Here is a 13,088-nt window from a genome sequence, read left to right on the forward strand (position 1 = left end):
CGGATGAAACGTGTGAGTAAACAGCCCACACCAAAAGGTGAGCAACCTGGCTGACTACTGGCCATTCTGTCTCATGTAGGGCAGGATCTGTACAACACCACAAAGACGCGGGTGGATGAAATTCTGGAGGAAGTGGATCCAGAAGATGATGCCATCATGGAAGAGTTGGCTGAATTGCTCAAGGACCTCGACAAGTACAATTATTCTGTCACTACCAAAAAACAACACCTAGACAAGCTTATCTCTCAAGGTTGTGAAGGAGAGATTGAGATAGTGGTTTTTGACCCGGTCAACATAAGGAAGCACAGGGAGCGTGGAAGAAACAGTATGTCTGTTCCTCAACATGATGAACTACCTGATCTGACTTGGTTTTATTAGTCACTTCTTCCCCACAGATACTCACCAAGCGCAAAAGAACCATTGTTCATTACAAAGAACCACGTGTGGGGAAGGCCAAGGGCCAAAAGAAAGCATACAAGAGCACCAAAACAAATACTGCATTCGACAAGGACGCCATTGAAGAGGATCAACTCCAAAATGACGAATCAAACACATCAGATCACCCCACGCCATTAGTATTCAATGATAGCCACATGGACCTGAGTAGTAAGCCATTTTATTGCTGGTTAGAGATGTTCCCCACCCTTCCTACCCACACCCACTCAGCCAAAACATGTCCACAATGTTTTCCACAGCAAAGTATTATCCGCACTGCATCAGCCATTTGCTGGAAAGTGCCCTGACTAATCCTCGCCATAATGACCTTTTTGGCGAGGATTGGCCCAATAATGTGTATGAATAGTGCTCAGTCAAATCCTTGCCAAACTATTGGATTTGGCGAGGATTTGGCATCTTCAGCCTGATGATTTCCTTCTGGCCTCACATTGCTGTGTACCGTGAATGCCTTGAAGGGAAGTAGCTGATCATGTATTTCCTTTGTAGAAATCATCAAAGGTGTCACCCCTCATGAAGTAGTCTGCATCACCTCTTTCGCCATTCTCCTACCGTCCCATCAGTTTAATTGGGGACGTGCTTTGGGAGCTAGTGTTAGGAATATCATACACTGTTTAGGTCATGCCTTACCTCCTGTGAAGGCTACTGGGTCTCTTAGATCCTTGGAGCTTCACGTGGTCAAATTAAAAGAGATATGCAACCATAAAGACATGATAAACTTTCTAAAGACAGGTAAATCTTTTTATGTTCTTTGTATATGTACCTCAGAACTGACCACTTTTGTTGATGGGGCAGCACCTAACCTTCTGCAGCTATCTGCGGCAAATCAATTCTTAACCCAGGATTCTATCAAGTGGGAACTGCTCAAAGAATCAACCAATCATCCGTGGTCAAAAAGGAATGGAGTCTTTCGAGCCTTGCATTCAATGGCTTGTAGAACTGACGACACTATCCAATGGACATCTGAGTCTAGTATCAATAATAAACTCAAATGTGCCTATCTCACCATCAGGCAGATTCTTTTGGACTCCATTGGTGTGATATCTTATCACACTGGACACAAGACCATCCAAATTCATACAACTGGTGTCAATGCAGTCCCCGATGACATGGTGAATTTAGCTAAGGGGATTGGCTGGGTTTATCAGCAAATCATGATACGTGATCAAGTAGAGGAGGAAAATGATTTGAAAAAGGTTCACAAGCACGGTATTGCATGGCTTCAAAAACGATATTTACAAGTCTTCTTGGGTGTTATGGTTATTTATGAAAATGAAATCTACAACCAAAAGTTTGAAGCTTATGTTCAGGAACCACGATCGCAGGCGGACATCAAGAAAGAAAAGAAAAGAATCAAAGAAGCCTCTTGTCTCAATCAGTTGTCTCAAAGCTGGGTCAATCATCATCCTGAAAGAGTCCTCAAAGCTTCAAGTCAGACCATTACAAATACTAGTGACCTTGACAAACTCACTGATGATCAACAAAGAGTCCAGGCTGTGCGTGACGCCAGTGAAACTCGCAGCAATGCTCTACGGGCGCTCAGTCTATTCCTCATGTTTGGCACTGCTGGCCTTTTTCACGTTTGGACAAACCGCCGCGAGGTTCTACTACACGACTCCTCCTATTTACTAAACTTGACATCTATTCTTGCTCTACGCCATCACAATTCAAAGGACAAAGACCCCAATGCTTTCCTTGGACGTGCATGGTGTCGCCTGGATGATTATGTAATTACGACACTTGGCCGATTCCTCAACAACGATGGCAAATTCGTGGAAGACTTGGACTGGGCAGCAATGACTGAGCGCCTCAATGATGATTTTGAGGCTTCTAGGCTGACACCTCTGTTCATACTAGATCTTTATGAAGAGCTCTTCACCCTGGGACGGAGCAGAACACCAGAAGGGTATGAGGCGCCTCCAGTCAACTTTGCAGGTAGGAAAAACTTTCCAAACTTGACAATTGATTGCAAAAACTATGATCATGATTCTGGTTCAGATGTTTCATCTGGACTGTCTGAACCTGAGGATAATGAAAGTTGAAAGAATGATCAATAATGGAGGTATAAGGGGAATTGGTGGCCCCATTTGTATTCGTTCCTATTTTGTCTTTTCTCTTCATGTCAATTGAATCATGATATTCCAAAGCTTTGATTAATGAGAGTTGATCAAAGTCATCTCCTAGTCCACTGTGACTGAAATTAGATAGGATATTATCCAAAACCTCCCCATCAATCTGTTGGTTCATGGTGATAATTTGACAATCATGGTGGTCTGAAGCAATACCTTGCCCCAGCTTGTGAGCTAGATATGTGTGCACCAAAAAAGCTTTGTTCAGGCCAAATGGTCAGTAGCAAGGTAGGAAGGCCGAGAATCAGGTATCACCGCAACAATCCAATACATCAGAGCATGAATGATCAACAAGGCCTTTCATCACCACCGGAGCACTATGACATCCTGCCCATAGTGTTTAATCCAGCAAATCCACCCTACATCACATGAATTGGGAATTGTCTCTATGTTGCAGTCTCCTCTTCTTGCCCCCAATACCTTCTGGACCGGCTTGAAGTTGCTTTAAGAATTATCCAGGACAAAATTCCAAAAAAAAAACAATCAAATCAACAAGAATCTTGAAGCTGGGAAGGAATTAGCACCGTCCAAAATTGAATGGATGGACCATGGCGGAAATTTAAGAACTGAACAACTTTTCATGGACATGATCTTAACCATGGAGGAGGACAAGCCCTCAAAGCTTGATAAATTTGAGTTACAAGCCTTCAACACTATCACCAAGAATGCGAAAGCTTTCCAAGATGCTAAAGATTTAAAGAAGATTAAGAAAAGAAGACACATTCAGCCTACACTTTCAAGCAAAAAGCTTTCAAAACCACTCTCAGCTCCGAAGAAACCTGACAAGCGATCTGCAATGTTCAAGGAACATTGATGTCATGGATTGGTACCATGCCAATGGAAAGAATCAATCAAAGACTGCTAGAAAATTACTCATCAGTTCTTGGATATTGCAAGAACTTGCAATTTGAAAAAATTTGACGACTTCAGGAGGAAAGCGGGGAAAGGATGTCACATTTCCCAAAGTCAATTGACTTCTTGATACATACATCCAGAATGCAAATCAAAAGGTATGCTCCTACCTGGCAAAGAAATCAAGGAACAATGGCGTGAATTTGCCCGACTCCAATGCCAAGCAGCTCCTGGCTGAGTCTCAAGGTGGCTTGACTGTTCCAGAGGAGAAAGATCTTACGTGAATACAAAAAACATGGGGAAGCTGCTTCAGCTTCTCAGGGAAAAGTTGAGAGTGAAGTTGAACGTGTGCGTCTGATTACAACATGGATGAGCAGTCTATTTTATGCGTAAGTTTTCATTTCATTTATACATTTGTATATATTATTTTTATTTCATTCTTTGACTGTTCCATAATTTAGACTACCACCTGACCAAGGCCTCACCCAACAAGGTGGTCATGGGGTCAAAGCCTCAAAGGATCACATCACTGTCCTCTTAGCTTGTAAGACTGATGGATCCAATTGCCTCGGAACTCCTGTCTGTTTTATTGGTCAATATAAAAGTCACCGCTGCTTCAATAGAGTCACACCTCAAGCTTTAAAAATCAAACACTATGTAAGGAAGAATGTGTGGATGGACACAAAGATTTTCCAACAATGGATTGGATCTTGAGATCATCAACTCGGACATGAAGGGCGTCATTATTCTGCTCATCAATCACTTCTCTGGTCATTCAGTGCCTGAGGGGTTTTTAAAGCACATCCAAATGAAAATCTTTAAGCTCAATCTCGCTGTGCATGTCCAACCATTGGACGCGGGTATCATCAACCCTTTCAAGGCTCAATATTGACAATGATTCCTTTCCCTTTTGCTCTAAATATTCAAGGATCATGTGGAAGTATCTAAATTTCACACCATTGATATCTTCACTGGCATGCGCATGGCTAAGCTTGCATGGTCTTCAGTCAGTCAACATCAAGAATTGTTGGTGTCATACAGGGATCGTGGATTTTGGAGAATAGGAATGACCAGATGGAAGTAATGTAATTCTTCCTCTTTTGTTGTGTTGTAATTGAATATAACCTGTTGTATTTGGAATATACATAACAGATTGTTGAATCCCAAGCTTTTGAATCCACAAGGCAAGAATAACCTGTTTCAGTAACAGCAGAGGAATGGTTTGAGGCACAGTCAATTAGAAGTTGAGGCTGCTCAGACGGAGCAGTATGAACTTACGATTTCTGCTATGATCCATAATAACCACAAAGCAATGCAAAATGGGGAATAAGTAGGTCAGAGCCACAATCCATTGATGGAGAAGAAGTGGTTTAGGTGATAAGCATTAAGAAATAGGCTGGTGAGGTGGATTGTGTAGAATTGATAGGAATCTTGTAAAGAATCCATGATGAAGTGTGGAGTTGATTTTTCAAAACTCAGGCCAAATACAATGTATGTATCTGGAGTCTGAATAGTTGAATGAGTTGAACAATCAAGTTGCAGTCTTGAGTGTGTTCCTGAAAATTGAATCTAAACTCAAACAAAGAGAGACAAAAGGTCGATTGGGGAAATTCGATTGAAGAACTCCCACTGAGCAGCATGCTCCTCATCTCAACATCAATCCTATCACTTGGTTAAAACTGATCATGTCAGGTATTTTCACCTTCAGGGGGTGTAGTCCTTAAATCAGAGCTGGGGTACGCTAACCAAAGCAAACAGCTAACATCAGTTCTTGATGGCTGTTGGTGTACATGTAGAAATCCAGCTAACCCTACAAACATAGCTGTACCAAGTTATCACAAACTCCAAGATCTGCCAGTGTAGATCACCATGTCTAACAGAAAGTGTCCTGTTAGATGTACCAAAAAATTACGCTACCAGCTTCTCTAACACTTTTTTGGCGTAATTGGTCCAGCTTTGCTTTCTCCAATCAGGTTTTGAACCCATTTATTCCCGCGGTGTCAGCCAAGGGATCAAGCCATATACACAAGGACATAGTTCCTATGGCTATACATTTAAAACCCTCTACAGCCATGATTTCTATGTCTTCAGAGGGTTTTAAATGTATGGCTACACTTTAAACCCCTCCACAGCCATGATTTCTATGGTTTTAGAGGGTATTACATGTATAGGCATGAATGTATGCCTATAGAGGGGCTCCCCAACAAAGACATAAGCCCTCTTTAGCCATACATTTCCCTTTCCACCAAGAGGTATGGCTTCAGAGGGGTTTGACTGCAGAAGTAACAACAGAGGATCTACTTGGCCACGGGATGACCCAAAGCTTGCCATTACAAATCAGGTGGCAAGCTTTTGTTGTTGCAGAACCCAAATATGGTCAAGAGTTCAAGGTTCACTTGCTAGCACCCTCAAGGGTGGTGTGTATGACTTATGATATGAAATTGCTTCAATTGACCCACACTACCACTATCTACAAAGTACACTACTACGACCCAAGAAATTTACAGCAGCCTTATCCTGTCTACTCAAAGTGCCTGGCCTTTGCTCATTGGGGTCTGAACATCACTCAGATGAAGAGCCTGGCTGGGGATCCTGATCCACCTCTTCATCATCTTCCACATCAGGGACATCCTCATGATCAATCTCCAAATCAGGGAAGCGTTGTTTACCCGCAAGCATGACTTGAGGTGCTTCTGAACCACACGGGGACCTGCTATGTCCAGGATGTGCAAGTTCATCGTATATGTCCATAATGAACAGTGCGGAGAGGGAGGCAGTATCAAAGTCTTCATTGAATATAGTGGTCATGTTGTACCAGTTAATATCGTCCTTGAATTCCCCGTGCTTGTTGATAAACAGACCTAACACTGTGCAGATGTAGTATTTTTCCACCATGCAAAATGATTAAAATTAATGTCAAAATGATTAAAAATGCTGTGTTAATGCATAAAAATGCACTATTAATGCACCATTCATGTGGAAAAATGCAGCATCAATGCAGTAAAATGCAGTGTTAATGCACACACAAAATGAATTCAGAATTCTACCTTTTTCAATTTTGTTTGTCCTTCAGGTCAATCATTTTTCACTTGGGAAAAATACTACATCTGCCCAGTGTAAAGTCGTGATCACAAGATCATCCAGCCGACACCAAGCGCGTTTGTAAAAGGCATTTCGATCTCTGTTTTCAGAATTATGATATCGGAGGGCCAAGATTGAACACATGTTGATGAGGTGGGATGGGTCGTGTAAGATGACATCCCTCCGGTTGGTCCAGACATGGAATAGGCCAGCTGTTCCATAGAGCAGAAACAGGCTCAGAGCACGAAGTGCATCACTACGGGTCTCGCTAGCGTCGCGAGTGGCCTGCACCTTGCATTGATCTTCAGTAAGGTCTTGTGCAACACCGTTCGTGACTGACTTTCCAGCACTCTTGAGTGCTCGCTGCGGATGAAGATTCACCCAGTTGAGAGATAATTGATTTAGACAAGAGGCATCCTTCAAATCCTTCCTTTCATTCCAAATTTCCGCTTGAGTCCTTGCCTCATTGTTGATGAAATCATCAAATTTTTTGTTGTAAACATGACCTTCGTAGATTAGCATCAACCCAATGATCACCAGTAAGTAACGTCTTTGAAGCCAAGCAATGCCATGCTTATGAACCTTTTTGTTCTCATTTTCTTCCTCCCCTTGAACACGCACCATGATTTGTAGATATAGCCACCCAATACCTTTAGACAAAGCCACCATATCTTCAGGAACAGCATGAATACCAGTAGTGCTAATATTGATATCCGCATGTTCAGTATGATAAGATATCAAGTCAATACTATCACAAAGTATTTGCTTCAATGTACGAAAAGAGTTGTTAAGTTTACTTTTGAGGCTAGGTTCAGAGGTCCATTGAAGCGTGTTGTCAGTCCTACACGCCATTGAATGTAAAGCCCTGTAAAAACCACCCCTTTTGGCCCATGGGTGATTGATGGAAGCTTCAAGAATTTCCCAGTTGAGACAATCTTGAGTGAAAAACTGATTGTCAATGGACAGTTGAAGCAAGTTAGGAGCTATGAAGGTATCAGAATGGAGTCAGAAACTAAACAGATTGCATTTTAATCCTTGAAAAGGACACACACCTGTTTTGAGAAAGTTCAGCATGTCTTTATGTATGCAAACCTCCTTAAGTTTGGCAACATGTGCCTCTAATGACTTGACTGACCCCGCGGCCTTGAGGGGAGGTAAAGCGTGATTCAAGCAAAATATGATGTTCCTGATACTTGGGGCCAAAGCACGTCCCCAATTGAATTGATGTGAAGGAAGGCAATCAGTGAAAGCTTGGATACATGCGGACTCTTCAGCAGTGACCCCTTTGATGATTTCTGTTCAGGTCAAATGAAAAGCCATGTCAGCCATGCCCTAACCAATAACATTATTCCATAAAGGTATGTTGAAATGAGGTAGAAACCTAAACCTCGCCAATATGGGTAATTGGCAAGCTTATGCCGGTTAGAGCCAGCAGTTAGTGGCCCAAGAAGCAGTACCAAAAGCTTGCCTAATTGTCCCACATGGCGAGGTTTGGACAATCATTTGAAAAAACTGACTTTTTAGATCCACATCTGAGCTAAAGGGGAGATCACTAGTTGACGTGTTGGGCGAGGTACGGGTGTCCCTGTTGGTGTGTTCTTCGGCGCCGTCCTCAACATCGGATGCTGTCACATGTTCCGTACTTTTGTACAATTTGGCCTTGCCTTTGGACTTCCTGATGTGGCTTTCTTTGTAGGAGGGGTTGGCCCTTTGGCGCTTTGGACAAATCTGTCGAGATAGGGAACCTAGGGGGGATGCATTAGGTGGCTGGGGTGCGGGTGCATAAGACATACCACCTTTATATGACTGACCTGCACTGCCACTTGAGTGCCTACACTTCCGTATATTCACCAGGTCAAAGACTGCAATCTCTATCTCCCCCTCACAACCTTGAGATATCAGGATATCTAGCTTCTTCTTCTTGTCTGTTACTGACGCATTGTTTTTCTCAAGATCCTTAAGAAGTTCAGCAAGCTCTTCCACAATCGCATCATCTTCAGGATCTTCTTCTTCAAGAATGGTGTCGACTTGAGCCGTGGTAGAGTCATAGAGCTCCTGCCCTGGTGGAGATGATTTGGTCAATGTTGGGCTACACAGTTTAGCATGGGATGACCCGTGGATGACTCACACCTCCTGACACGCCTACTAGCCTTGGTGATTTCGATTGTGCGGGTGACAGCATGCTGAGTATTGGGGGACTAATGACAAGTCAGCGGGTAGCTACATTAGTTTGCAGTAGATATGGATCTCACATTGTCCGCTACGTTAGATCTCCTGTGTCCAGGCTTGTCATGAGATTCTTCTGCTTCAGAGTCCTTGAAGCCAGTGTGACAAATGAGTTTTCCATATAGACTTATCCAAGACTAAGCTCACCTGTATCACATTCCTGTTGCGACGGGTTAGATCCATCACTTGTGTTCTCTGATATGGGTCCTGAAGGAGTTTAGAAAATTAGTTTTTTTCCATGAATATTTGAGCAATAGCTTACCTCTTCAACAGATTGCTCTGTGTCCTGTGCCTGTGACCTTGATGGGCTCGGAGGGACTTGAGTGACCTGTAGTGCAGTATATCCATCAGGGATATGAGTGGAGAGAAGGTAGGGGTTATATTACATACCCAATCTTTGGTAGTCAGCTGGTGATCTTCTGGGTCCGGAGTAAGGGAAGGTCGTGGCATCTGTGCAGCTAAACATGTCAGTACACGTTGATTACACTACACAACACAAGTGTCTGTACAGACCCTTATGAATCCCAAGGAAGAGGTTCCTGAAACCTGAGGCAACAAAACAATCCGCATCAGCCAGCCTGAATGCAGTATAATCTACACCTTGCCAAATACGCAGAATGGCAGGGTTTTTGACGGTGGTGCACTCACCACTCTGTTGTTGGTATCTGATTCATGTTGTGACTTTGGGAAAGGATGCGTTAGTGGGGACAGTAGTGATGTGCGTAAGTTTTCAACTGTGGGAGAGTCATTAATGTCTTGATTAGACCTACCGCAACCCTGCCTGACAGCTCCTAGAAGTGGAATAAGGACAGGGAAATAAGAATCAGCCAGGGCAATTGATGTGCAAACGGATGAGATGGAGGTACTGTTGAATGAAGGCCTACCAGTTCATCACGTGAAGTTTCCAAAGAGTCTTCGGGGTCAATCATGGGTGGTGTCTATGTGGGTGTCTTGTAATAATGTAAGTGATGATCAACGACCAACCACCTGACAAATTTCAAAAGTTAGAATGTGGAATAACGCTGAACTAACCCAATGCTCAGGTTTCCAACCGGCAAGACTTATACAAATGGAACCAATGGAAAGTTGTGTGTTGAATGATGATAAAGTTGATGGATGTGGTTGGTTGATGGGCAAAAGGAGATCAAATAGTATAAATGAGCCTCCTGGAAGCAGAATCCGGATTGGCCTGCGGAGTGAGTTGGTGCGGGGAGGAAGATTATCTGGAATAATCTAACTTTGGTCGGTCCATTGAGTTGACTCAACATCTAATGAAACCTCTCATCAGGTTAGGTTTTGTCTTGTACAGCTGCATATGTTTCTCATAACCTACTTGTGAGCTATCCTGCCTGTGACAGGCCAGGGTAGTCATCCAACACCCTATCAAAATGAAAAAGCTCGCCGTCTTAGCCTAGGAGGCGAGGATCTGAGTGCAGCGGACATTCCAGAATCCTTTCTGGAGGCAAGGTGTTATTCATGGTCAAAAGCTCGCCATAGTCAGCTGGTAGGCGAGCTTTTGGCAACTGACAGGTACTCCACAACTGAGTGGAGCTTGAGGCACGTCACAAAAAAGATGACTACATTACATCCAGCAGGTAATTCCAGTTGGAACGTAGACTCAAGGGTTCAGCCTTTACAACCAGTCCTTGATGTTAAATACCGCAAATAATCAGTCACATGTGGAACACAAAGTTACCTTTACAACCATTTCTTGAGGTCAGGTTTGCTGAGAAGCAAAAACAATGTGACTACATTGGCCCAAGGACATCCCAAAAACCCATTGCTGCCTTGCCACTGGATGAACTGTTCAGTGGTTGCCTCCTTGGTTGAGATAGTTGTGGGGACCTTCTTGACGTTGAATGTGAGACAGGCGATGACATCCTCAATTTGTTGCTTCTTGTACCTCCAGTGATACCAGACATACCACTGACAAACATCCTGAAGGCCACTATCACATTTTTGGGTAGCCTTGTCGTAACCATTGATGTGAAAGGGTTCAGTTTTGTACTGCTTGGCCAAGCCACACCTGGGGCACATAAACAGATCATGTGTTCCATTTTTCTCCATCACATTTGACAGCAATGATCGCTTGCAAGTATAAATTGTATGTCCACCTGTTGAGCAGGAGGAATCAGATCAGGTGTACTATCCATGTATAAAATGGAATTCCACTCACTCTCAGAGCATCGGCAACAATTCTTGTTGGCCAGTTGTGGGCACCTATGAGGTGGATGCTTTTCTTGTATGTTTTTGGCTAAACACCAACCACACGTCTTCTTGAGGCTTTTGCGTACTTTGCTGATGGCAAGAGCCAAATCCTTCACCCGTGCTTGATGATCCCAAGATTTCTTCACGTTGCTAGAATATTCTACCATGGCACCAGGCAGTGGCTCGCCTGAAGGTGGCTCAGAAGGCAGGTTGTCATGTTCGGAGAAATGTTGTCCATCACAATGAGTGCAAGGGTTGAAGGCGTCAAACGTGTAGCATTTGAGATGCTTTCCATCAAGCAATTTTGCGTACACACCCGGAATGCACAGTGTCTTATCCATTAGTTTGTGTGCAAAACTTCCTTTGGCTGGCTTTGAAGTAGGAAACAACCAGACTGTGGCTGGCGCCTCATCACGTCCAGCGCGCCCTGCCTCCTGAAACGATTTGTTGACTTCATCATCCCTCGGCATTCCAATCAAAAACACATGTCGAACATGCTTGAAGTTTATTCCAGCCCCAAACCCACTCGTAGCAACCATTACACACTTGGGTGTTGAACGCCATAGTGCTGCCTGTTCCTTTTGACTTTCAGATGTGAGCTTTGAGTTGTAGATGGTTACTGGTATACCCTTGTCTTCCAGCCGGGCCATCACCAATTCACATTTTGAGATGTTTTCAATAAATATAATACTTCGATCTCTGTTGACCAGAGAGCTTTCTGTAACGTTCAGAGCTACTTGATCTGTGATGAAGTCCAAGTCTCGAGTTACGGGATGTATGACAAACTGAAGTTCTTTCCGGGCTGTAATTTCACGCTCAGGTACATAATTTTGAATTGAGAAAAGGTTTAGCAGTGTTTGCTCATGATCGGGTTGCAGGGTTGCAGTCATCAGAATAAAAGGTGCATTGAAACATCGAAGTTTGGCTACCCCAGTAGCGTAGGCACGGAAACCAATGTCGTCCAAGTAGCAGTGGGCTTCATCAATAATAAATCGGTTGATTTTGGCCAGTTTTTTGAGCTGATGTCGAAAGGCTGGGGTGGAAGCTGCTTCAGTGGTACAAACAACTACCCTGTTCCAATCATCAATCTCCATTCCAGGCTGATAGACAATGTGATCCACTTTCATACGTTCAAGCTCCAAAGCCGTTTCAGACACAAGAGCACATAGTGGTTGGATGATAACTGTAGTGCCGGAAGTTTCCACTAAAGGAGGTAGAGTGTATGCCAATGATTTACCACCCCCAGTACAAGCTACAATCAAGTAGTCTTCCCGTCTGTCAAATACACCCTTAACCCAGCGTGCTTGAAAAGTTGTCCTAAATTCTGCATCTTCATCTTCTGTATACAACTTCAGAGCCTTTTTGGCCAGTTCTGCCCCGGTCAGCTGATCCTCAAGCACTAGTGGGACAAATTCAGTTGTGCGCACACTATCAATCTGTGTGAGAGAGTCAGCAGGTGTTTCAAAGATTGCAGTTGTGACCAGTTGTGAGAGAAACTTACATTCCAAAATCTATGCATGGCATGACTGACTAACCGGAACTTTGTTTCAGAGTCACAATCAATGTCATAGCCACCACAACCAGCGTAACGCATGTTTGCAGTGTTCCTGCTGTGACCTTGCTGTTTTTCAAACATTGTATTCTCTCCCACAGAATGATCAATCTTGATGTGCGCATCCACAATGGCTACTGATGCTTGACGCCACTCGCGAACCCCAAGTGGTTCCACCCCACCCTCATGGAAGCGCCTTTTGAGGATATTGCTAAAGTCCTCAGTATCCAAAACACCTTTTCTGCTGCTAACCCAAACCCATGTAGCCATCTCCTTTGCACGATCAACAAGGCCTAGCACCTGGAGGAAGAAACTAGAGGATAGAGGATTACTCATGAGCTAGCTGATAGAGTAGGGACATGATGACAGACTTACACTGCAACCGGCCTGATTTGAGAATTCCAATAATGCCAGAGGACACTGTGTGCTTCGGGCAAGAATGTCATCCGGGGTTTGTTTTGACCAGTAATGTTCCTCCCTTTGTGATACATGGTCAAAACAGTGAAAACAGAAGATCACATAAAGAGACTACGTGGTGCCACATTGGTGTTGACCAGCAATGTTCCAGACTCTTCAGTCCCTCAAAT

The 13,088-nt window shown here is 43.6% G+C and overlaps 3 protein-coding genes across 3 annotated transcripts; 1 reads left to right on the forward strand and 2 right to left on the reverse strand.

Moving 5' to 3' along the window:
• Positions 1 to 3: 3 nt before the first annotated feature.
• Positions 4 to 2,495, forward strand: MELLADRAFT_105751 (uncharacterized protein; the record flags this gene model as incomplete). Its single annotated transcript, XM_007409116.1, has 5 exons — positions 4 to 37; positions 80 to 325; positions 379 to 606; positions 943 to 1,185; positions 1,222 to 2,495. 5 exons carry the CDS (start codon positions 4 to 6, stop codon positions 2,493 to 2,495), a joined length of 2,025 nt encoding a protein of 674 aa, XP_007409178.1.
• Positions 2,496 to 5,996: 3,501 nt separating this feature from the next.
• Positions 5,997 to 9,415, reverse strand: MELLADRAFT_62516 (uncharacterized protein; the record flags this gene model as incomplete). The annotated part of the gene is made up of 11 exons (XM_007409398.1): positions 5,997 to 6,220; positions 6,584 to 7,498; positions 7,568 to 7,810; positions 8,033 to 8,604; positions 8,646 to 8,713; positions 8,768 to 8,830; positions 8,889 to 8,948; positions 9,004 to 9,069; positions 9,132 to 9,199; positions 9,255 to 9,319; positions 9,390 to 9,415. The coding sequence occupies 11 exons, from the start codon at positions 9,413 to 9,415 to the stop codon at positions 5,997 to 5,999; spliced, it is 2,370 nt and encodes a 789-aa protein (XP_007409460.1).
• Positions 9,416 to 10,439: 1,024 nt separating this feature from the next.
• On the reverse strand, positions 10,440 to 12,992 carry MELLADRAFT_62517 (uncharacterized protein; the record flags this gene model as incomplete). The annotated part of the gene is made up of 4 exons (XM_007409397.1): positions 10,440 to 10,855; positions 10,918 to 12,385; positions 12,451 to 12,814; positions 12,877 to 12,992. 4 exons carry the CDS (start codon positions 12,990 to 12,992, stop codon positions 10,440 to 10,442), a joined length of 2,364 nt encoding a protein of 787 aa, XP_007409459.1.
• Between the last annotated feature and the right edge of the window lie 96 nt (positions 12,993 to 13,088).

Source organism: Melampsora larici-populina (genome assembly GCF_000204055.1).
Source record: "Melampsora larici-populina 98AG31 unplaced genomic scaffold MELLAscaffold_15, whole genome shotgun sequence".
NCBI lineage: Eukaryota > Fungi > Basidiomycota > Pucciniomycetes > Pucciniales > Melampsoraceae > Melampsora > Melampsora laricis-populina.